Raw genomic sequence first — 26352 nt, forward strand, 5'->3', positions numbered from 1 at the left:
AGAATCCTGCCCATGTGCCTCTGTTCTGAGAAGCCTTCCCAGACTTTGTCCCCATAAAAAATGCATTTGCCAGGCTCAGTTGTTTCTTGGCCCCCTCAACACTTCCTGCAAGTTCTAGGCAGCATTTATTTTATTCTCGGTCCTCGGCGGTTCATCTTGGTGCTGCCAGAGCCTGGTGCTTCTGTGTGTGTTGCGGGGGCAGAAGCACTCTTCCGGGGTGCTGTGTGAGGGGCCAGGCCACTGGCCTGAGTGAGTGGGGAGAGCTGCTTTCCTGTAAGCTCTGAAGTTGGGTCTTGGAATAAATCTTGTTCAAATGAACCTTCCTTCTTTGCTGGGCGCCCCACTTAACTCAGGGCTAAGACAGGCAAAGGCTCTTTAAAAAATCTGTGCATTTATAAGAATGCTTTAGAAAACCCTGGGCTAAATCTTTGCAGCCTAAAGTTACAACTAGAAAGGTTTTTGCTATTCAAATACTACCCCATTAGGGAACTGAAAACTAAAAATAAATAATTGAAAGCTGCACTGAAGCTATGTCTCCTTGGGTCTGAGACCAAGTGCCTCTATGCAGGGTAGGGTGTTGATTGTGGGTGGGGTTGAACAGGGCATAGTTTTCATCTGAAACTTTATAGTTCCTTGTGTGACCATCTTTCTCACCCAAGAAATCTGGATTTGGTAAAACGCCAGGGACTGGGCAACATGTTCAGTCTGGTGAGATCCCCAGTTGATAAAATGAGAGATGTCACCATCAGTTATTTCCATAATAACTGAGAAGAACAGTAAGACCTCTTGTTATCCACGTCAAAAGCTGAAAGGGAGGTTTCTAGAAACAACTGTTTTGCATGGGCTCTGAAGAGAAGATTTACCTGAGGAAAAAGGAAGAAACGGATGGGTGTGGTGTTTACCACACTCTCATTCATTGAGTTGCTCTGAAACTGGCACTCAGAGTGGGCTCTGTGTCTGGGCAGGGCCTCTGATTCTTGAGTGAAGTTCAAGTGAACTATTGATTCCTCTTTGAATACCCCAAACTCTCCTCCCAGTGTTCCTTCTCTCTTCACTTCACCCCAGTGTTTGGTCTGCAGGGCCCCAGATTTGAGGCAGGTCATCCTGGCAGCATAGCCGTCAGAACTGCCAAAGTGCCCAGCATGGCTTTAGGTGGGGGCCCAGTGAGCACTGCGTATTTCTTACAGGTTGGGGATTGTCAGACAGAAACCGAATTTCTGATGTGCCTTTGAACTCCAGAAGGCAGGGTGCTCTAAAAAGGCAGCAGCGGCAGGTGAAGAAACCGCCGGAGCTCTTGGCTGGTGTGGTTCTCAACTCCTGACATTTGTAACTGATGGCCCCTGTCACTTCCTGTCATGCAGCCCAAGTTGGGGGGAGGAGTTCCTTCAGGGAAACCATGCTCTACTCTGCTCTGAGTATCCTGTCCACAGGGCTCCGCCACTGTCAGGAGCGGGGGACTCCCGGGTGGATGCGGTCGGAGCGCCCCATGGTGTGGTGTTGCTTCTTTGTCCGTGCTCAGGTAAGCTCCCTGCAGCTGACCCGGGGCTGGACCAGCTTCCAGATCCCACCCAAGCCTGGCTGAAGGGTGCCAGCGGCTGAGGTGCTGGGAGGGCGCAGCTGTCCTTTTCTCTCCCAAGAAACAGCAGGAAGCTGCTGTTAAAAAGACCTGGGATGATGGAGGCAGACTTCTGCCTCAGGTTAGTATGAATCAGAAAAGAGCTGTGTGGTTGTGTTTAAGACCACAGCTGGTTATGCTTGGTGGAGATGGTGAGTTAAGCGGAGTGGCTAGCTGTCAGTGCGCCCTTTAGCATCTGTGATTGGAGGAGAGCAAGGGGAGGTGGGTCTTTCACTCTTTGCTCCTTGATGCTAGTATATTAATCTTTATAAGAGACCTGTTTTCTGCTAATGGGAAGGAAAGAGAGGAAAAAAAAAGGACACACCTGCCTTCTGTTTTGTTTTGATTACAAAGTAGATTTCCAAGATCTTCTCTTCTTTGGATTGGAAGATGGCTGAACTCAGTTTTGGAAGTTCATTCTGCTTGGAGCAACTTTTTTGTAGCTTTCCTTAAAGTAATCATCGTGTTTTGAATGTATTCTCATCGTTGGGAAAATGAAGTCAGATAATATCAGGGGAGACTCAGACTTGCTAGTGTTCTCATTAAGAGTGTTGGTGCCTGGCTTGGGTTATTTCAGATGGAGAGGCTGAAATGTTCTATTTCTATGGGCTAATTAGTAGCCCAGAAGCTTACTCTCTCTGTCCCTTTTGTTTGTGGGTAGTTGTTAAAGCTTTGGATAAGCCAGAACTATTTCCTAAAGGAAATGCCTCTTGCTTTTTCTTTCTTAAAATAATTTATTTATTTGTTTGTCTGTTTATTTTTAGAGAGAGGGGAAAGGAGAAAGAGGGAGAGAAACATCACTGTGTGGTTGCCTCTCACTTGTGCCCCCAAGGTTGCCTGTTGCTTTTTCTATTCCTTGCATCAGAATTGTGTTTCTGAGACTGATTGTTATAATGCTAATTTCAGCTTTTATGTATATGACCATTATAGACATATATTTTTTATCTTTTCATGTGATTTGGATGGTTTCATTATCTTTTTTCCCACCTCACTCACCTAGCTATTTGTTCACTTGATAAAGAATAACTTTTGAGCCTTTGAGATACAGACATTGACGACATTTAAAATTATTTACTACATTTCAATGATGGTTAATGCAACATTAACAAATTAGTACAATAACAGCTAACATTTGTTAGGTACTTCCTATGTTACTAAGCACTTTATTCACATTAGGTCATGAAATTCTTACAACACTGCAGGGATTTGGGTATTAGTATCATCACCATTTTACAGATGGTAAAACTGAGGCTTAGAGAAGATAAATAATTTAATTTGCCCAAGGTTATCTAGCTAGTCAGTAGGGGACCAGACTTCAAATCCAGGCAGAATGAATCCAGATGACATTCTTAGCCATTAAGTTCTAAATGATGATTTGAATGATGGGGCCCTTCTCATATCTGTCATATACAGTGTCTTCAGTGACACTTTGCTTTCCAGTCCTTGAACAGATCAACCTGTTCTGGTGGATGTTTGCCATAGTCCAATTTATCACCTGTATAAGAGGCATCTATGACAAGTCACTGCCTTCTTCAGACTCAGTATCCCCACCTATCAAACGGAGATGTCTCTAAACTCATTTAGCTCTGATATGAATCTTAGGCATGCAAATATCTTGTCCAAAATGTAAAACATAGTTCTCATATTTTTCCTATTTCAAAGCTAAATGATTTAATGAGTGCTTTTGAGAACACTTTTCCCAAGAATATAAACTGGAACTCAAAATGTAATTTTCCGGCTGGCTACTGACCTCTATTCTGCTCTTGAAAATATTACTAAATGAATTTTTATTTCTTGGTTCTGAGAGTCTCCAAAGAAAGGATCTGTAGGAACTGGGCTGGATGTGGGAGGAGCAATTGGTAACTGGACATGAAGGGTGAGAAAGGGAGGTAAGAAGCCCTTTATAGATCTCATAACTGTATCCTCTGAGATTTGGCCAAGGTTGTTCTGTGTCTGGAGAAATGCTAGAGTGTAATGGTTAGGGGCATGGGCTTTAGAACCATAGAGATGCAGGTTTGAGTCCCAGCTTTGCCTTTTACTAGCCATGCAATCCTTTGCATGTTACTAAACCTCTCCTCTGTAAAATGGGAATAATAAATAGTGTCTACTTTATAGGACTGTCATGAGGAATAAATAAAATGACTCCTGACAGTGCCTAGTACAGAGTGGACACTCAGCACACAGGACCCATGTCCCAGGTCTTATTGACCGTAACACATCGATAGCTACCAGAAAAATGAGTCCTTAGTGTGTAAGGGCTTAGTGACAGCAGGGCTGTGAAATATCTTCTATCCTGCGATAAAGATGGCCCTGGTTTGACTTTGTGGAGGGAAGGAAGCAGCATACTCCACAGAAGGTCAGTACTGCATTTTAAAGTGCCGATTCCAGCCATGTTTTTACAGCTTGCCCAGAACGCCAAGTGGAAGCCATGGAAGGGGAAGTTGATTCAGACTAGATCCTAAAAAGGCCTCTCTGATGGAACACTCAGAGGTATGACTTGGAGAGGTCAGGGTCAGGGTGGTGACCCCGAGTGTCCACCAGGACAGAAACAATGGGTGATTTTAGGACCTAAATATAGACTATGTGGATGTCGCTGAGGGAAACCAGTTCCCAGTGCTGACCAGGGAGGGTGGGTCTCTTGGGAGGAGGCTCAGGAAGCAGCCCCTGTGTGCCATCCTTTGCTCTGTCAGCCCTCTTGTTCTGAATAAGTTGATCCATATTCTAGCTTCTCATCCCGTGAGCACCTGCCTCTGTTTGGCAGCTGTTTGTCTCCCCATCCTTTCCCTTCCACATCTTGCTTGTGGAGTTTACCACCTCTCTCCCTCCCTTGTTTCTTGCAGACCCCATCCAGCCCCTGCCATAAACTCCCGATGCTCCCACCCAAGTGCTCCTCACGAACATTGGGCTGTTAGTCAGGAGTTTTGGGTTCAGGTTCTAGGTCTTATGGTTAACCTTGGACAACGCTGAACTTCTCTGGGTATCAGGTTCTCCACTAGAAACATGGCTGTTAAGAACCTGGATCCTGGAGGTTGACAGTCTGAGTTCTAATCCTGACTACCACTTGACTTTAGGCCTTTGCCTCTCTGGGTCTCAATTACCTTACCTGCAAAATGGAAATGTCGATAGTATCTGCCTCGGTTTATAAAAATATCTGTGAAACGCTTACAACAGTACATCTTGTCAGTGCTGAAAAATGCTAGCTATGATTATGATTGTGATTTGTAGGAAAATAAGACTCGAAATGGGTCAGTGTTTCCTAAACTCCAGCAATGTTTCCCATATTCACATACCACTTATATTTTTTACTTATTGTTTTCTTTAAATTATCTACTTGTTTTGTTTTGTTTTAACTTGGGCTCATCCTAAGCAGTAATAGTCCTGAAGTTACTGAACGCTATAATGTTTTTCCTAAAACACATTATAATAAATGCATCCAGGTCTGTACCATATAGTCTGAAATGATATTGTGTCACCAGCACATCAACTTTCCACACTTTGGGGACTGCAGAACCAGTGGCTCTGCGCATCTGAGCCCCAGGTTGTTGCCTGCTGGTGACTTTGACAATGCTCATCCCACCAGAACAAATGGTCCACCCAACCTTAACTCATCAAGAACTGCCTAAGAACCAGCTTTGTACTTGACTCTATGCCAGGTACCAAGATTTCCAAAACATGGGTCTTTGTAGCCCTTTTAAATGGGACATTATCAGCCCAGAGAAAATGAAATAGAGAGAGCCATAAAATGACCCAATTGCTGAAATCCCACTTTAGTGAGACATAAGAGAAGCCAAAGCCACTCTCTGCCTGAAATCTCTGGATGTGGGTAAAAGAGACTATCTCAGCCAACTTTGGCTGAGTAACAGCCACCCCAAACTTGGTGGCAAACAATAACAAGCATTTATTCTTATGCTCATAGGTGTGCAGGTTGTCCAGGGTAGTCTGTTCCATGTGGGTCCATTAGCCGCCCACGTGTATATTTCTTTTTCCTGGGGAGCTAGCTCAGAAGGTCCCAGATGAGCAAGCAGAAACACATAATACCTCTTAAGGCCTAGGTTCAGGATTGGTACACTGTCCTTTCACCCATATTCCATTGGCCAGAGCAAGTCGCAGGCCATAGAGGTCAGGAGAGGGCATAAGAGTTTGCTGAAGAATAGATTAATCTACCAGAGAGATCATTCCTATTTATTTCCTCAACCTACATTTATTGAGTGCCTACTATGTGGAGCACACTCCAATATTGGGGAAGAATTCACATAGTAACAATGAATGATGAAGATGATAATATCTAACCCAAGGCCCAGCATTTATTAGATTCTAAATGAATATGTGATAAAGGAGTATCTGCTAGTACCTCTGGAGAGCTGACTAGCGATGAGTATTTCACATAGGTTATCTAATTTTATCCTACCATCCCCCACCTCTCTGTTGAGCAGGGACAGTCATCCCTCGTCAGATGAGTACAATACTCTCTCGGCCTGTTAAATGCTTATAACCATCTGGCATGAGGGTTGGTGAAGGCACAGCTATGGGAAAGAGATGAGTATTGCACCAAAGAAGCTCATTCAAATCTATCATGTATTTATTCCCATGTATACCTTGAACACTTGCCCTGGCTGGTTTAGCTCAGTGGATTGAGCGTCGGCCTGCGAGCTAAGTGTCGCTGGTTCGATCTTCCAGTCAGGGTACATCAGAGAAGGAAAACTCTGACTCCAAAAAACCTCCGCGGCCTTGCGGCATACCTCTTCAGGGGAAAGGCTAAGGGAGTAAACCCCGACAGAAAATCCGGAGCCGGAGTCCCTAAGGCGGTTTGACGTTGTAGTCAACACCGGCAACTCCTGCGGCGCACCTGAAGCCAAGCTGTATTGACTCCGTCTTTCCCTTGGACCCTTCAGCTGCGAAGAGAGGGGGCGTCTACTGCATGGGCAACAGCAGACCCTCCATATTACCCTGCCCAGGCTCTGTAGCTTCAGCGTCATCGCAAGATGTCGATTCAACATGGGAGGAGACAGATACCGTGTCACTCCCGAGTCGGACTGCACAACCATTCTCGGCGGTGCAGATAGACTCTTAAGAAGCTACACCATCGTCTCTCGAGACGGACGGCTGCCGACGACGACCTTGAACACTGTCTGCTGTGCTAACTCTTCAAGTACCCACTATGTACTAAGAATTGGGCATGGTACCTGGCATATCCTAGTTCTTCTAAATCACTAGCCCTTTGCTTTCTTAAGTTCACTTGCATTTTTGAAGATTCTCTTCTGTGTAGGCCTGTGGTCCCAGATGAAGAACTTTGCTCTAATTATTTAGTCCATTGCCTTCTCCTTTCCTTCCTTCTCTTAAAAACTTCATCCAGTGGAAGAGATGTTTTTCTGTATTTATATGCCAGTATCAGGCTCAGGGTCTGACTCATATTAATTGCACAATGAGCATTTTTTAGATGAATGAGAGAATGAGGATGAAGAAGTTGGTGGTATCTCGTTTGTATGTTCACAGGGTCACAGAACTTTTGGACTAGATGGAATAGGAAGGCTCATATAATCCAATTGCTTTATTATATAGATGCTAAAACATAGCCCTGCAGAGGTTAGTTCACTTGCCCAATGGCCCACAGCCGCTAATAATAATAATAATAATAATAATAATAATAATAATAATAATAGTAGTAGTAGTAGTAGTAGTAGTAGTAGTAGTAGTAGTAGTTTTCTTCCAAGCAGATGACTTATGCTCAGATACAATTAGGTTTCATTCCCTTAATACCTGATTAAAAACAGTGCCCATTCTGACCCACCAGTTTTATAAATCACATGGCAAAGCTGAGTTTTCTTCATCTTCATAGCCAAGCCATGGATGACAGAGGCATATAATGCCTAGTCTCAACTGTAGAACCATTGTGGTGTGGGTCCATTAGGGTACAACCCATGTCATCTCTTCCTCTAGGACCTCCCTTTCCACTTTGCCCTTTAGTCCTCACCTAGAGCTGTGTGTACAGACTGCTAAGAATGCAGGCTGGTTGGGGCTGAGACAGGGACATTTTTTAAACCAAGGGTAGAAGGCAGCTTAGCGTTGGAGTAGGGGAGGAATTTGTTCCTGCACAGTCCTGGAAATCTTATTTAGAGCTATTTTTCTATTCTTAGTTTTGAAGGCACTTTGTTCTCTGGTGCATTGTTTTAACAGCAGCCAGGAAATCAGTCCCTGCGCGGAGTCAGCAATGCCCCTGGTTCCTGACTGTGGCCACCCAGGTGGGAAGTATACTGGTTTGTTAAGGGGCTGATATTTCGTCATCAGGATCATCGCTGCCCTTTCTCCTTTTGTTGCCTACCCTGTCTGCATGGCGCAGGGAGGAGCAAGAAGGAAAAAGAGAGTCCAGTGAATCTATTTTCCTTTATGGCAATAGTAGCTATAATGCAAATCCAGGTCTAAAAAGAAAAATGCTAAAATCCAGGTCTCAACAACAGAACACTGTGCCCTCTGAAGCAGTGCTGTCCAATAGAAATAGGATGTGTGCCACAGATGCAATTTTAACAATCCCAGTAGCTCCATTAAAAGAGGTAAAAAGAAACAGATGAAGTTAATTTTAATAATTTATTTAACCCAATATATCCAAATATTAGCATTTCAACATGTAATCAATATAAAAATTATTAAGGAGACATTCTTACCTTTTTTTTATACTAAGACTTCAAAATCCAGTGTGTGTTATATACTTGGTTGATTTCACTGTTTAAAATTCACCCATGTGGAAGTGCTGTTTAGTGTTCCTGAGCAGTAGATGTCTGCGATGTGCCTTACAGAGAAAGTATGTGTACTAGATAGGCTTTCTTAAGGCACAAGTTCTATAATTGTTGTTGCAATGAGTTCAATGTTAATGGATCAACAATATGTATTAAATAAACACAGGTAAAACAAGCTCGCAGGAATTTAACCCTGTATTTCCTCTAGGAGCAATAGTTTAGTATTCACAAACTTATTGTCTGTGAAGACTTAACTGAACATAACTACCACAAATAACAAGAACTGACTGTGTGTATGTATGTATGTATGTATGTATGTACGAAGGTCTTCCCAGAAAGTATCCAGCCACGAAAAATGAAAAATAGAAACATTTACTGAAGAAGATAACAAGATACAAGAAACATTGTAAATAGAACAAGGACATCTCAGTGCCCTTCAAAGTAGGCACCTTGGGACTTCACACAGTTTTCCGAATTGTCATCAGCTGCCTGTCATATTTTCCTGAATCTCATTGATAGTCTGAAATCTCTTCCCTTTCAAAGGTGATTTTACTTTTGGGAAAAGCCAGCAGTCACGGGACGCCAAATCTGGGCTGTAGGGTTGCTGAGTCACCTGGGTGATTTGATGTTTCACAAAAAAATTGCTCAAGATGTGATGCATGAGCGTTGTCATGATGAAGCTGCCAATCACAAGTTGCCCATAACTGCAGCCTTCTGAATCATCTGAATAGTTTCCATGGAGGAATGTTCCAACTTAATGCAAAATTTGATGCAGATTCATTGCTCTACTCGCTCCGTTATTTTGAATGTGATGGCCACACAGTACAGAAGCTCACTCAATGCATCTACCACCACCCCGACTGACTAGTACAGTGAAGTCGTCATTGTTCATGCATGTGCATTCCAGTCCACTCTCCTTGGCTGCCAGGTTACATGGATGTTGCGCAAACCATTCTCATTATATTAACAGTGGCTGGACTTTTTCCAGATATACCTCGTATGTATATATGTATGCATGTATATCTTTTTCTCACCTTTCCTTTCTCTCTTGTTCATTCTATTTTTTACCTCTCTTTCTTTTTTCTAATCCCCTGCATTTTCTCTTCTCTTTCATTGATCATTGGTCTTCCTGGCATTAGCCTTGACTCCTCAAAAGGTACCGAGGGAAGGTACCTTTGTCCATTTGTTCAGAGCACATTAGTGGGTCACTTTCTTTGTGGAGTGCCCTGGGGAATGCTGGGACCTGAACGCAAACCTGTGGTTCAGAATTATCACCTACAGATAGGATTATTGTATTCTGTGATTTTGAGGCAAATTAAGAATCTCATATTTATTTCTAGGAAGTACTTCCCAATCTCTGCCATTCTCATTGCCCGCTTTCCTCCCTGACCCAGCAAACTCCTTGGCCACATGTTTTCATACATGCAAACAATATTGGAAGGAAACTTTAGAGGTCACCTAGTCCAACTCCTTTATTTTACAGGTAATGAAACTGAAATCCAGAGAGGAAAAGTGAAACACCCAAGGTTACATTTCTAGTTCAATGGCCTTAAAAAATAGATAACTGTCAGGTAATAATTATTCCCCAGTTACTCTATTCTGCATCAGATAAGAGAGAAATAACATCAGTTGCGTTCTGGCAACTTCTGATTAAAATGTATAAAACAGATTCCTGTAAATTGTGTATATTGTAATCAAGCCAGAGGAAATATATAAATACACATTTTAGAAAACTAGGTTGAAACTTTTTTTTACTGAAGCATTTTATAGATATGTTTGCACCATACAGAGGGTTTTAAAATTCATTGTTTGAGTGGTTTTTACCATTAAAATATCTTTTACAATACATCCTAAAGTAGGCATCACTGGGTCCTTATGATATGTAGCATAGCTTTGAGAGCCAGAACTGTGACACAGAGTTGACCAGGAAACAGATCCAGCAGACCTCACCTTCCGCTCACTCCCCAAACCTTAGCCTCCACACCCTCCACGCCCAAAAAGGGAAAACGTGCCCAGTAAAGATAACAGTGGCCATCCTTAAACAAAGTGTGGCTAACCCTTTGGGTCCCCCAAGTGCTCCCATTTCCTGTGGCTAAAGTTAGACCTATTAGATATGAATTTCATTTTTAATCCATGACTGGGCAGACAGAGAGCTACAAATCCTCTCCACAAAGGGCGGATGGGGGGAAAGGAGGAGTCCCTTTGCAGTCGTCCCAGGGGAGAAAGGTTCAGAGCATCGCTTTTTCTGTACTTCTCATAAGCAACAAAAACACATGGGACAGTTACTTTGTGTGAGTTATGATACTGAATTTACACAAAGAAAGTGTTTCCTAAACCTCACTCATTTGTGAATCACCTTTTACCACAGCCACACAGAAAAATACTTAACATTTTCTAGAAAACAAGTTTTTTTTCCTTATATTCTATCTTTAATGGAAAGTTTTATCATGATTAACAAAACCAATATGCTTGCTATACGAGGTCTTTCCAGAAGGTATCCAGCCATGTAATATGAAAAATAGATTTTATTGAAGAAGATACAAGATACAACAAACATTGTGCATAGGGCAATGACACCTCAGACCCCTTCACAGTAGGCATCTTGGGACCTCACACAGTTCTCCCAGTCACCATCAGCTGCTCTGTCGTATTTTTTTGAATCTCATCAATGGTCTGAAATCTCTTTCCTTTCAAAGTAATTTTAGTTTTGGGAAAAGCCAGAAGTCACAGGATGCCAAATCTAGGCTGTAGGGGGCTGAGTCACCTGGGTGATTTGGTGTTTCACTGGAAAACTCTGCACAAGATGTGATGCATGATTGGGCACATTGTCGTGATAAAGCTGCCAATCACCAGTTGCCCACAGCTGTAACTTCTGAATCATTTGAATAGTTTCTGTGGAGGAATATTCAAGCTTAACACAAAATTTGATGCAGGTTTATTGCTCTACTCATTCAGTCATTTTGAATGGGATGACCACACAGTACACATGCTCACTCAACGGTGTCTACCACCCCCACTGCCTAGTACAGTGAAGTCATCATTGTTCACACATGTGCATTCCAGTCCACTTTCCATGGCTGCCAGGTTACATCGATGTTGCACAAATATGTTAATGATGGTTGAACTTTTCCCTGACAGACCTCATAAATAATTATAACCATAAAGATAAGTAACACAAAAAAACAATGTAAGTAAATTCTAGCTAGCTGCTGTTGCACCCAGAAAAGAAGGATTGAGGTTGGTAAGCATTGGGTGGGTTTTAAAGGTGACGTAGCCCCAATCTGAGCTTTTCTCCTTTAAACCAGGCAGTGAATTAGAAACGTAGTAACTTTCTTATTCTACAATCTGAAGCTGGGTAAATCCTGTTGTAGCAGACTCTCCCAGTGCCCCACTCAGCCCCTAGGCTCATTCCAGATGCTACCTGCAGAGCACCCTGTACCCACCTACGACTTCCTGTGTCCTTCTACCTGAGGGGTTGTCCAATCAAGAGGGTTAGCATCCCGAGGAGCCCCTCTCCATCAAGGAGAGGTAGGAGTCCTTGCACCTCCTTACACCTCATTGGGAAATTATGAAGTGTGTCCTACAGTCTATTGGGGGCTTCTCATTGGATTGGACTCCAGCTGCCCATGGCTGTAACCTGCTGACTCCACACCCCTTCATGGCTTCCCTCCTTTCCCCATCTCACTGCCTCACTTCCCACAGTTCTTCTTGGCATTCACCTCCCACATGAGCAGCTTATACCCAAACTAAGACAGCTGGTAAGCATACTGCCTAAAATGCTCTCCCAAACCACTGTGGCACCAGACCTGTCTGTTGGAAACACGACCCCAAGGTATACACCCAAATAAGCAACATATTTTCTTTCTTTAAAGTTCATTAAAAATTACATTTTTTAGTATTCAACTATCTCTGCCATTTTCCCTAACATATTGGTGATACTCAATTATGATGAGTAATATTATATTCCATGTTTGCTCTTCCTCTTCCAATATGGTATAACTACAATTGGCTAATAAACTTAGTTTTCCCAAGTTTGCCTGTGTAGTTAAATCACTGTGTAACATTTATCATATTGCCAATGTGAGACGTCCAGTGAGGAGAATAGCAGCACTGTCTGTGGTCACTTGAAGTGAATGTTTACTGAAGAATCAATGATGAGCTCTGGCTGAAACACAGCAGGCTAGTGCTGCCAAACTTAGAGAGCCACTATTTGGTAAACTTTTGCAACATTGAGAACCAGGAGTCCAAAATTAGATTGAAAAGGTGCTTCTGCAAGATAGAGCGTCTGTTTTTGGCCTGAGTCCTGTTAACAGTTTCAAGACAGAACTGAAGTTCTACTGGGGAGAGGATTTCTTGTCTTCTGGTTTGGGTCCGTGCCTGGAATGTTTGGTCCCAGGAAACCTAGACTGTTCAGAGAGTGGTGATGTCCAGGATGAGATATACCCCAGGATATATCAGAGAGTCACATGTATGGGAATCAGGTACTATGTGTGGGACATGTAGGAGGAGAGATCTTGAACCTTTAATGATGAGAGGTCTTTAGAAGCTCACCTTCCTCACTCATCCCCATCTTTGCTTGGCTGGCTCCGTCCTATCACTCAAATGTATGTCCCTCCTCCAAGAAGCCTCCCTGGCCACTCTTTCTAGTGGCTCTGCGCCTGCCCCCTTTCATATTACCCTGGTTTACTTTTTTCATAACACTTAGTGCACTCTATAACTAGTTTGTTTATTTGCTTACTGGTTTGTCCTCTCTGACTCCTACTGTTCCCTACTCAACTATATTCTTCCTGAGGGCAAAGACTGTATCTCTTTTTGACCAATGTATCTACAGTAGCCTGCACAGTGCATGGCGTATAATATAAGTGCTCCATAAAATATTTGTTGACTGAATGAATCTATATAATGAAATTTATTTTTCCGAGTCTCCTGTTGTTCCTGGGGTTCTGTTGTCAAATTTCAGGAATACTGTGGGCTCCACAGTAAAAAATGAAATTTTATGGATTGCATGCCTTAATGTTTTAGTCTTTCTGAAAAGAAATTCTATATACTTGCCATTTGGGGATAGGTGGGTTGATTTTTTCATATATGTCAGTCAACAAACATTTGTTGAGTTTTTTCTGTTAGGCTTTAGAAATGTCCAGGAAAATTCTGTACTAAGAATTCTATTCTTAGTAAAACACCAGTTTCCTGGGAAAATAGATTAAATGCTGGGTAAATATGCTTTGATTCTGCAAAATCCAGACCTTGGTTTCAGACTTCAGGATAAAAGTGATTGGGATGGGCTTTGAAGCAAAAATCAGGATTAGAAAATTTAGTGCCACGTTCTTTCCCCCTCCCAGCAGCCCATTTGTGGCTCACCACACTTTTGCTTTTCTACTCAGAACTTGACAGGACATGATAGTACCACTAAAGAAGGGATGTTCTGAATACCTGCACGTCTCTGGCGTTTGGGGTCCCTTTACCTTCCTCCTATAATTTGGGATTGTGGTGAGGCCCTCCTCTACTTTCAAAGACAGCTGCAGAAGGAAAATGTCCCTCTAATCACAGTTGACATCTTTCCAGACACTGCTCCAAAACAGTTACTGACTTTCACATTATTGTTCTGATGGCTTCTCTGCAGACTGTTGCCAAGAGTGGTATTCTTAAGTTAGTGAAGACGATTACTCTGAAAACTGGTGGCCTCGTCTGTGCTAATGAACTCTCTCCCTGGACAGGGAGTGGGGTCTTCGTCACATGGACAGTCCATGGCTTCTCTGGAATCACCTCCAGAGGCAACATTGTGAGGAACTACATTAAGAGACATTGTGCCCTGGCTGGTGTGGCTCAACTGGTTGGGCATTGTCCCGCAAACCAAAAGGTTGCCAGTTCAATTCCCAGTCAGGGCATGTGCCTGGGTTGCAAGCTTGGTCCCTGTTCAGGGGGCTTATGGAAGGCAACAAATGGATGTTTCTCTCCCTCTCCTTCTCCCTCCCTGTCCCTCTCTCTCTAAAAAAAAAGAGAGAGGGCGAGGGAGAGACATTGATATATTCAAGGACCATGTTTTAAGGAGAAGGGTATTATTACACAGTGATTTTGCTTATGGTTGTTTCTTTCTCACTGAGAGAGAGGAACATCTAAGCATAGATGATCTGTTGTAAGAGTTTCCAGTTTCGTTTGGGAAAGAGCAATTTTTTATCAGATCCTTAACCTATATTCTTCTTGAGCCTAAGGAATTATGTTCCAGTTAATACCAACGAGATTCTGCTTAGTGCCTGGATGGATTTGCTGCCTTGTAGGAGCACGGGGCTTGTAAGCATGAAGGGTTGGCAGATCTGGCAGAGCTGGAGGCACATGGAGGGCCTGCTGCTCCTGGCATAGAGTGCATATCGATGCTCTGGGGAGGAATGAGTGGGCAGGGCACTACTTACAGCCTTTTTCCTTTTCCTTTTCCTTTTCTTTCTTTCTTTTTTTTTTTTTTTTTTTTGAGGATGGCAAGGGGATATGTGTACAGGTTATTTGTGAATTTATTTTATTTTACTTTGGGTAATGTTATTTTAATTTAATTTTAAACCTAAAGAAAAGTTGCAAGTCTAGAATAAGATACTCCCGAATACACTTTACCCAGATTCACTAATTGTTTACATTTTGTCCCATTTGCTTTATCCTTTTTGCCTTTCTTTGTCTCTCTGTATCTCTGTCTCTATATATTTATATATAGAATATATACATATATACTTAACATATGAATGTAAATATTTTTATTCCTATTTGAGAATGAGTTGCAGATATTATGTTCCTTTAACGCCAAATACTTCAATTCAGAACAAGAGCATCCTCTCACACTGTATAATTTTCAAAGGCAGGAAATTTAGCATTGACAAACTATATTAACTCATCCACCATTTATTTTTTAAATTTACCAACTGTCACGATAACATATTTTATAGCTATTGTTTTTGCTGGACCAGAATCCAATTCAGGATCATGTGCTGCATTTCTTGTCATGTCTCTTTAGTCTAGAACTGTTTTCCAGGCTTCTTCGTGTTTCTTGATTAGGTTTAGAGTATGAATTTTTAAAAATTATCTAGAGTGATAGGAGAATACTGTTTTTTAGGCTGTGACTAAGGCATTACCAGCTCTGAGGTCTTTAAGGCAGAAACAAATGAGTGAAGAACTGAGAATTCTCCTTGTAAAATCAGCCTTCCATAATAAGCACATTTGAACCCAAATTGTGCAGTTGAACCTTCTAACTTGGTCAGTTCAGTGAAGTAATTTTCTAGAAATTAAGCAATTATTTGAACATTCCCTAAACTACATGGATAATATTTTTGTCAAACATTCTGTGTGGGGATAATTTTTAATAAGCGGGAGTTCATTATGTTGTTAAAAATAAGTGAATAAACAAAGTGAATACTGGGAAGCGCCAGTATTAATAATGCTTTATGAACCAAGGTTGTGATTAATCCAAGTCAGTGAACTTGAGATCCAGTGGGAAGAAATAAAATAATTATAATTATTAGAGACCTAGGGAAAAAGTGCTCAGATTAATTTGATTTTGTGCTTTTGTCATACCCTGTTATTAAAAATCTTTGTGCATATGAATCTCTTCTCCCACTTTAGGTTGGTGCCCATAATGGAGTTTTTCTAGGACAGTCTTTCTGGAAAATGTACTTGCTAGCTGTCTGCCCTGGGTAGACAAGTTTTCTGTCTTCTCTCCTGTTCCTCTGGCCTTGAGTATTTTGGAGGGAAAAGTGGTCTCTAAATGTTTGTGAAGGGAAAGTGGTCTGTGTTTGTGAAACGACAGTGACTCTGGTTACTAGTTGGCTGTCGAGGCTGGTGGTAGCACAGGGGGCTGCCTGGGTCTCCTCCTCCCACCTGCCTGGTTGAGTATGTTTTCCTTTCCACAGAAGAGGAAGACCTTTCCTTGGCCAAGAACTTATCTCTGCTTCCAAACTAGCTATGGGTCCCCTGTTCAGTGGCCAAAGTCAGTAAGTAGGGCTTTTCTTGGCTTCTCGAAATCAAGTTACTGGGTAGACTTTTATACATTTTAAATATTTTCTCTGTGATTTTTTTCCCCTCTGGTGGTTGCTCTCACTTGCTGTTACTGCTGCTGTTGCTACTGCTACTACTGCTGAATAGTTGTGTAGGTACTGTGTGCCAGGCATAGTGCTGAGCCCTTTACCCACATTGATCCAGTAACTCTCACAACAACCTTTGTATTCCCATTTTATAGAGGAGAAAACTGAGGTTCAGAAAGGTGAAGTGATGTGCTGAAGATTCTGCAACAAATAAATGGCATAACTAGGATGTGATCCCACCAAGTCTTGCTTTAGAGCCCACCTAGCATCTTCAAACCAGAGTTAATGGCAGCTGAGTGCGAAATTGCATATTATGTTAGTTAAAATCTATTTATCAGTAGTTCAGAGACAGCACCAAGATTTTCAGGTTCTACACCTTGTGAGCACATTGAAAAGTCTAGAAAAAAGGAATAGTGCTCCTGGATACTGGAAAAGAGAGGCTATTTTTAAAATGAGGAGAAAAAATACCTAGCAGTGTATTAAAAATGGAGTAAAGGAGTCCCTCTCTTGATTCTCTTGCTCACCTCTGTAGCTTCAGACAGTAGAGAAACAAAATGTGGATCCTTTCCCTGCTCAAACGTGAGGTAGTGAGTCAAGTTCCAGCTAAGGGCAAGGCCAAGAACACAAAATCCTTTTGCTAATCTCTCCCCAAAGAAGGTGCAGATTAAAGATGAGGCATCAAAGCCTCTGAAACCACCAAAGTTGTTTGTCAGCAAAGAGATAAATCAAAAAGGTTTGAGATCTGGTTTGAATTTAATAATTATAAATGACTAATCAGGGACAATTTGCTGTCAAGTCAGGAGCTGCTTTCACTCCATCAGTGCCTCTTTGCTGCTCTGGTCACTTGGTTATTAAATAGAAAAGCCCTTTGATTAAATAACAGGCCTGTTCTGACACCAGTCAATTCAATCTTGGCCATTTAAAATGATCTGGCCTCGCATTTGCTCTGTCTCTGTGCAAGACATAGATACAGCAAACATGACTGAAGGTATCCAGAGAACACCCATTTCTAACTCTGTGTGACGTGCATTAGAGGAGGGTCAGGCTGCACCCCCGGTCTCCTATCCATCCTCCTGCAGGGTCCCCCATCTCCAATACCCACCCTGCTGCCTCTCAAAGTCAAATAACAACAGAACAGCAGTGGCAATTGTAGTAATAGTAAATCCAGTAATAACCACAGTAGCAATAACAATTACCATTTTTAAATCTCTTGCCATTTGCATGGCCCTTTTTAAATATGTTTTTTCTCCTTTAATCCTGGAAATAACGCTATAATGGAAAAATCAAAGCTTATAGAAGTGTTTTATAGACAACTACATCCCACACACCTAGAACCTGGCCCCCTCGTGGATCCTCAGTAACCAACTGTTCCGTGAATAAAGAGATAAAATGTAACTTGCTCAAGGTCACACCAAATAGTGGATGGTAGAGCTGGATTTTGAACTCAGGTCTCTCATTTATGCTCTTAATTTCCTTACAGTATCTAGATAAATGCATTGTGAGCCTTTTTATGTTGTAAAACACATTGTTTTAAGCAAATATTTAAATTTATTTTGTTATTTTAACATATTAGTTTAAGTAAAACATACAGTTTTAAAACAATATAATAAGAGAAATAGCATGATATGGCAGAAAGATGAGTGGTCTGGGAATCAGGCTGGCCTAAAGAAAAATCCCCTCTCCAGCATTTACTAAGTTGTGACCTTGAGCAAGTCACTAAAGCCTTAACGCTTGATTGTCGTCTGTAAAATGAACACAGCACTTACTTAAACTGAGTTAAAGAGAAGCTTAAATGGACCAGTCCTTTAAACTGTGAGTACATTGCATGGCTCACTGCAGGTGCCCAGTTCCCTCCACTTGTAAGTATTGGAAGGCACCTGGTGATTCTTTGATTCTAAGACTCAAAATCTCAAAGGATTCCAAGATTTGGGTCTAGAGAAAATGCAGTCTGAGCCCAGGAAGGATAAGATATTCAGGCTTGGACCAGGGCCAGCTCTTCTGAGATTAGGGTCAGTGCTCTTCACAGAGAACCTCGCTCAGAACAACAGAAGAAGCAGTTAGCTGCTCATGGACCATTTACTAATGAAATTTAGATATCTGCCCTGTGCTCTCAGAATGTAGCTAAACCTGAAAGGAGGCAGCCACAGAGTGGCCCCAGGAGCAATGAATGACACATGGTGAAAGTGGGTTGGAAGGAAGACAGGTAAGGGCTTAAAGTTGAGACAGCAGAATGGAGTCACCAGTAATAAGTCCCAGACAGAGTCCACCTGATCCATCCCGAGATACCTGCACCTCCATCAGATCTCATATCTGAATATACAAAGGGCTTTGCTCTGTTACAAATTAACAAAGGGCCTCCTGGTTGTTTTTGATTTGAGAAGCATGAGAGAGGTTTCTCATCACCCAAACCCTTCTAGAAATGACCCCCATCAAATATGTAACCAACAGGCTAAGGAATCAGATAGTACATCCAGGCCCTTTGTTTTCATAAATTCCCCTCTGTTACTGCTTTTCCTTCCTGCCCCAGAGGGCACCTTAGTGTTCAGACAAAGGGCTTAGGTACCCATTTACTTTATTTATGATTTGGTCCAGGTGACTGTTTCTTTTCAAGTGAGGTGTTATTAGTCTTGGAATCCTTGCTCCTGAAGCACAGAGGCTGAGCCCCAAGCTGTAGCTCAGGATAGTATGTGGATAGACGCCCTGGCCAAGGGTATCCCTTGCCTTTGAACAGATCTGACATTCCTCCTCATAGGTGGAGTGCAAGTCACAGATGTCCCACTTGGACCAATGTCTGAACAGCTATGATTTCTTTTAACTTGTCTTTGTATTTTAAGGAAAATAAATATCCCACTGGTAAGGAAAATGCTCTTTCTTATTTGAAAAGCAAGAATTGTAGCTTGAGCTTGTGGGTTTTGAGTCTCCAAGGAAATTTGAGGTTGAAGAATTTCAGCCACAGTGATTTTGCTTTTGAGGTTTTGATTTGATTTTGGCAGCCAGGTGGTTAGCAGAAGGGAAGGGTGTCACCCCAAGAACACTGGCCTCCTTTATTCATTCTTTTAGTCATTCATTCAGAAATTATTCATTGACCTACCATAGAGGGCACTGAGGTTTAAAGTGCTGTGCTCAAAGCAGAGAGCGCAGACTAAAGGACAATTATTGGGCTCACCCAAGGCACTTTGTTTTCATGGTTGAAACAGAGTCAGCTGTGCTTTGGCTTCAGTAAATTTGACAAGAATAACAGGGTGGGTCCAAGGCTCCTCAAATCAGCTGAGAACCCTCACAGGTTCTCACAACCAAGTGAGTAAATGCAGACAGTTCACACAGTGTCCTTCTTGTCCAGGAGCTCTCCCAGGAAGCTGTGCATGGTTTCTAATGCACAAGGGAAGTAAAATCGCTCATTCCCTAGCCTGCCTAGGACCACACAATGTTACCTAGTCCAGATAGGTGCAGTGTTTTCAAGACTAATTCTCTAGCAGAATAACTGTTATAAAGATGTTTCTTCCCAAATTCCTGGTGTTCAATACTTTCTTAGACCTTCTCAGCGGATGTGATGTGCTCTCCTAGCCCTACAACAAAACGGAATGCTGGGGAAGCGCATAGCTTGAAGCCAGATAGATCTAGGTTTGAATCCAGGCTCTGCCACTTGCCAACTACAGGACTTTGGGCAAGTCCCTACCCCTCCCTGAACCCCTGTCTCTTCCTCTGTGAACTGGATATAATACTAGTACCTACCTACCCCGTGGAGTGATCATGAGGATCAAATAAAATCATTTAAGGATTTAGTTCTGTGATCAATATGTAGTGTGTGTGTGTAATAGGCTAAAGATGCTATTACCAGTCTGAGTACTATCATTATTAATCACTTTAGTGAAGTTCAAAATAGAGCGGTATCCTGCCACACCATCTGTTTTCTGAGATGCTCATTTGTCTGTGTTTCCAGGGTATAACTTTACTGCTGGTGATTTATTCCATGAATTGTTCTTTAGATCATTGGCATGAATGAGCTCCCCAATATTTTAAAGATTCCTGGGTGGAATTTAGAAGTCCCTGGGTGGGATGTTCAGCACGTGCATGAGGTTGTTGCATGTGCACACTCTCCATCACAGGAGTTGTTTAGGTTGAATGGGCTGGGGGAATGGGCTCCCTTTTGGTTCTCTCTACTTCTTCCACCTGTGTCCCTCCTAGAGTTGGGCAATTGGTGAAGAGGACAAATTCTCAAAGAGAACAAGACCAAGGGCATCAACAAAAACAAGCAACAACAACAAAACAAACAAGAAATACTCCTCTGGGGGGGAGTCAGCCAAGTACCAGGCACTATACCAGGTTGTAGGAAGATGACCGTGACAGACCAGGTCCTGCCTTCATGGACTTACATCTCATGAGGTCAACCAAAAACCATAAAACAAAACACTAAAGTAAATGATCTTTATAAAGTGGGCCTCTCCTGCTTGTTTCTGTCTCAGCATCCCATCAGACTCATTCACAACAGGAATCACAATCTTATTAATATTTTTTTTCTTTTTATTCCCAATTAATGAGCAAGGATCACACCTGGCTCATTCACTGCTATATCCCAGGACTCAGAGCAGGGCTTTGCACCTCAAAAGTGCTCAATGAACTTAGAGCGAATGGACAAATGACTAAATGCTGCTTTATGAAATTTTTGCTTTGGGACAGAATTTAAACTTCACATTCTTTTTTTGTTTCTGGCAGTGATCAGTCACCACCCTATGTAATGGAAATTGAAAAGAAAATATACCTTCATAATCCGTGCAGCTTTTATTTCATAAAATTTGTGGGTTTCTTAAGGAGATCATTTTATCCCAGATGAACTGTCCATGGCTTAATTAAAAAGTCTACTAGAGGACTTCTGTCTTCTGGATTTGACACTCTCACATAGGAGTGTCTGGGGTTAGAGATACTCAGGAGACTGGGTTTAAGCACTGGGTAGTGTCTTGAGTGGGTCTGGAGAGCGCTGAATGGCTGTTAGGACAAGAGCCTCTTTCTGTCATCCCTCTCCTTTACCAGGCTGGGCTTCTTGCAGTAACAGACTACTGTTAATGTGCCATGTTGACAACATCATTGAGTTCGAGGAATGGAACTATAATAGCATAAAGTTCTATAATCTGACAATACCAAATAGTTGCATACATCTGCACAGCTTACAGTTTGGGTAATACATAAGCATTTATTGTGCCTCTACTATGTGCCAGAATCCATTCCAGGAACTACACACAAATCATCTATGAGCCTCACAACAGCCTAACCTGCTAGGCATTATTTCCACTTTACAGATAATATCCAGCCCCCTCTTGGCATTTCCAAAGATCCCAGGTGTATTGTTAACCTCTCAAGGCAAGAGAAGCTGGACTCAGGAAGAGCCCAGGTTGTCCTCGGCCATAGCACACCAATACAGGTCTTCCCCCCTCTCACCCCCCAGTACTAACTGATTGCCCCCTAGTACTGACTGACTGTAGCCTTCTCCCGTTTGCTGTGCTGTGTAATCCTTCTCAATACAGCGCTCCAGGCAGATGCTGCCAGACATTCCAGATTGCAGACGAGTTGTAACCTATTTGTCAAACATGTTTTAAACTGTGTGTGTAAAGGATTTTGCCTTAGGAAATGGAATCCTGGATTCAGAGTGTTACACTGTAGCTGTATAACTCCGAGCAAATTGCTGTTTCCTCTGACTTCAGTTGATTTACCTGTAGAATGGGAACTCTCTGTTGCCGTAGTTGCCTCTTGCTTCAAAAAGTCACCATATAAGTATAAGACAGTGAATTGGCTTCACTGATGACCACAGTGTCATTTTTAATTGTAACTGAATATGACTCAATAAGGGTCAGGACCCTATGCAAATATGAAGCATCCTCAAAAATGGCAAGTGACTATCAGCTTCTTTTCAAGGCTCCCCGCAAAGTGGAGTATTTGACTCCCTAAGAACCAGTTGGCGAGCTCATTAATTCCTGAGCACCATCCCAGAATGACTGGTTTAGGGCCCTGACTCCAGCGTTGGATTTTCGGAATCATTCCACTGCTTGAATGTAATGATGTGTAGGATCTAGAACTCTACTACTCTGGATAGAACCATGTTCACTTTTGGGATTTTATCTAGGTAGCTGGCTATGACCTGGAGACCCCAATCCTCTGTCTGGCTAACTCTTATTCATCTTTCTGGCCTAATCAACTGTCTCTGCCTCAGAGAAGACCTCCCCAGTCCCCACCCAACCCAAACTGATTAATCCTCACCATGCTCCCAGAGCCCTCCAGCCCACGGTTTTGAGTGCCTGCTGTGTACCAGGCACTCTGTTAAGCTCTAATATACATTACCATAATTATTCCTCCCTCTTCGAGAATAGAAGCAAATGTCCTCACCCTCATGTTAGAGTTGAGAAAGGGTGACTCAGAGAAGTGAAGTGACTTTCCCTCGGCCATTTGCATCTTACTACGTTATAGTTAATCATATCAGAGCCTGTCCCTCATACATGAGTGCAAGTTCCGTAACCATGGGAGGTGCTGATCTTTGCATTCCCAGGAGCAAACACACGTCCTGGCACATAGTGGATGCACAACACATCTTTGTTGAAGTGAAAAAATACAAGATCAAGGACAGGTCTCTGTCCATGTTCACTCTCAGGGTCTAATAGAGGAGGAGGAAGGGTTGGAATTCTTTGGGAGCTGAAGGCTCTTGACTCTACCATCACTGCATGTCAGTGATTCTGATCCTTTGGTAGCTTTCTGCCAAGTAGGATAGGAAGACTTAGCAAGTCACAGATTAGGGACTCAAGCAATACTTGCCTGGTTGGTTGAGCTGGAATTCAGAAGAGAGGTGAATGTATCTTTGATGAGCCTTTATTGTGGTTTGTAGAAGGAGTTTCTGTTCTTTTTATATAGAGGAAAATATATTTTTCATCATCTTAACTTAGCAGACTTCCTTGGTTATAAGTTTATTTGAAGTATAATTTTCTTCATTTCAGGTAGTAACTTTTCTGAATCTCAGTGTTTATGGCTATAAAAGAGGAAGAAAGATTGGAGATGGTGTGTAAGGTTTTTTCCAGCATTCTGGTTCTGCATTTGCATCAGGATCCTAGATGAGGTTCAGAACAAATTTAAATTACCCAAGTACAAAGCAGCTCTAGAAATGGAATATCTCTAAGTGAATTAGATTTTCTTTCCAGACTAGTTTTTTCTTTCAGGCTAGTCAGAATCTAAACTTTGCATCTAAATTTCTAAACTTTGATATATGAAGATATTTAGGGATAAAAAAGAAATACAAAGAGGAACAAATTTTAGCAGCATGAATATGAATAATAATGCAAACCAATTACCCTAGAGCTTAATGTTTCCTTGTTTTTATTTTATTTTACTTTTTGGTAAAGATGTTGAAATCATATATATTTTTAAATTGTTCACACTATTACAAATGATCCCTATTCTCCCATCCTCTTTGCCCACCTCCACCCAGCCCCTGCCCCCTGGCCTTCACCACACTGTGGTCTGTGTCGTGAGCTATGCATTTATGTTCCTTGGTTAATCTCTTCACCTTCTTTTATCTAGTCCCACCACCACCCTCCGCTCTCAGATCTGTCAGTCTAGTCCATGTACCCATGCTTCTGGATCTATTTTGACACTTTCCCAAAGAGGATTTGCAGAGACCAATAGATAAATGAAAAAATGCTCAACATCACTAATCATCAGAGAGATGCAAATTTAAACTGCAATGAGGTATCCCCTCATATCTGCCAGAATGGCTACTATCAACAAATCAGCAAAGAATAAGTGCTGGCAAGGATGTGGAGAAAAGGGAACCCTCATGAACTATTGGTGGGAATGCAGACTGGTGCAGCCACTATGAAAAATAGTATGTAGCTTCCTTAAAAAATTAAATATGGAACTGCCTTTTGACCCAGTGATCCCATTTTTGGGACTGTATCCTAAGAATCCCAAGACACCAATCAGAAAGAATATGTGCACCCCTATGTTCATAGCAGTGTTATTTACAATAGTCAAGATCTAGAAACAGCCCAAATGCCCATCAGTACATGAGTGGAGAAGAAAAACCATGGTACATTTACATAATAGAATTCTATGTGGCTGTAAAAAAAAAGAAGGAACTCATTCTTTGCAATGGCATGGATAGACCTGGAGGTTATAATGCTACGTGAAATAAGCCAGTCAGAGGAAAGTAAATACCATATGATCTCACTTATATGTGGACTCTAATGAACAAAAAAAGTGATGAACAAAATAGTTTCCTGTACTTTATTAGGCTTTCTTAGAACTGTTCATTTATATAGCTTGGTTAAAGGTTTCAGGCAACCTGGTAGAAATGACAAGGATTGCATGTGCTACTTTATTATTTTTTTCTTTCCTTAAATCCATAATGCATGTTTGCATCTGAACTTTTTTTATTGTTTGTTTTGCAGCGAAAACGGAAGCAGAGCACCCAAGATGAAGATGCTGTTAGCCTTTGTAGTCTTGACATAAGTGTAAGTACAGTCCTTGCTTCTCCCCTGCCATGGGAACGCCTCTCATCTCTGAATCTCTTTGTTAATATGCTGTGCACGTTAAGTGGGCTTCTAGGACCTGATTATGGATGTTTTGACATGAGAGAAAACTCTTTTTAAAAATATTTTATTTTTACTGGAGAAAACTTTGTGGCCAACTTAAACTTCCAAGCCAAATTGTTTATCACCCATGTCTTTTCTCTCATAAAATGAGCTATGAACTCGGTGCATCTGGATAGAATCTAGAAAAATACCACTGTGCTATTTTAAAAGCTGGTTCCAGAAGGTAGACCAGATGCTTGTCCACCTTTGGAGGAGTTAGCAGGTGGCCCAACTCAGCAACTGGGTGGCCCGAACACCAGAAGTCTCTAGCAACATGGCTGAGTGAATGGCTTTGGATTCAACAAATCTCAGTTTGAATTAAGGTTTTCCATTTACCATTTGTGTGACGCTTTTCCTCATCTCTGATTCTTCATCTGGAAAAGAGGGATGAATAGACTTAACCTAACAAAATTTTTGTGAGGATCAAATAAAACAATAAAAGTGAGAATACTAAGCACATTACCTGGCATATACTAGGCACCCCCCAAATGTTAGCCTCATTCTGTTTTTCTTTTTTTTTTTTTTCTTTTTTTTTTTTTTTATTTTGGTTTTTCAATTACAGTTGTCCCCTTTTCCCCCAATTTCTCTCCCCCACCCAGCCCACCCCCTCTCCCGCAATCATATCCCTCTGTTTTTCTTTAAAAGCAGAACTTTGCAAGACATATTTTAGTGACATGGTAATTGAAAGCTGGTGATGACAGAGGTAAAAAGCTTTCTTGAATTTTCTAGGCCCATATCCTTGAATGCTTACTTTCAGTAACTTTCTTTGTGTGGCTTCCTTCTCTCCCTGCTGACACAGTGGGATGCCTACCTGAGCCACTGATGCCCTCCTTATGTGGAGGCTCAGGATGGGTGGGGCTTCAGGCTTTCCCTGGGCTCCCCCAGTCTATTCGTCTTCTGCACTTCCTTAGAGTTTAAACACTGTGCATGCTGGATCCATCTAACATCAGGCCCAGGTCTTTCTCCTCTACTGAGACCACAGAAGCCACTGTTGTAAGACGAGAAGGCTTCTATGCTAAGAACTGGGTCATGGTTCTGGCTCTGCCTATAACTAACAGTATAACTTTGGCCATCTTCTCTGCTCTCTGGGCCTCAGTTTCCTCATTTGTTTTTTAAAAAGGAGTTTGAGATCAAGTATTCTACAACCATTGTGAAAATTTGAATCTTCATAACACATGGATTATTGGGTTCTTATCTGACAACATTTAATTAACAGTGTAAACAATACTCTGAGTTGTTTTTAATTATTGCAGAGTTTTCTGTGATGCAAACAGCCATGATGGAGTGAGCCTGAGCTATCATCTAATTCATGTACTTACACGTCTTTATTTCACCATATA

The 26352-nt window shown here is 41.8% G+C and overlaps 1 protein-coding gene across 4 annotated transcripts in view; it reads left to right on the forward strand.

Moving 5' to 3' along the window:
• ARHGEF3 (Rho guanine nucleotide exchange factor 3) overlaps positions 1–26352 on the forward strand; it is a 313957-nt gene that overhangs the window by 146553 nt on the left and 141052 nt on the right. For 3 of the 4 annotated variants that reach the window (XM_090283994.1, XM_090283993.1, XM_090283995.1), the window contains one exon: positions 24830–24892. In XM_090283994.1, coding sequence (XP_090140120.1) covers positions 24830–24892 — 63 coding nt within the window. Of the gene's footprint in view, positions 1–1423; positions 1520–24829; positions 24893–26352 lie in introns of those variants that run through there. The other variant, XM_090283996.1, reaches the window with a different exon arrangement.

The sequence above is a fragment of the Furipterus horrens genome, unplaced genomic scaffold (assembly GCF_987537825.1).
Source record: "Furipterus horrens unplaced genomic scaffold, mFurHor1.1.pri manual_scaffold_7, whole genome shotgun sequence".
Taxonomy (NCBI): domain Eukaryota; kingdom Metazoa; phylum Chordata; class Mammalia; order Chiroptera; family Furipteridae; genus Furipterus; species Furipterus horrens.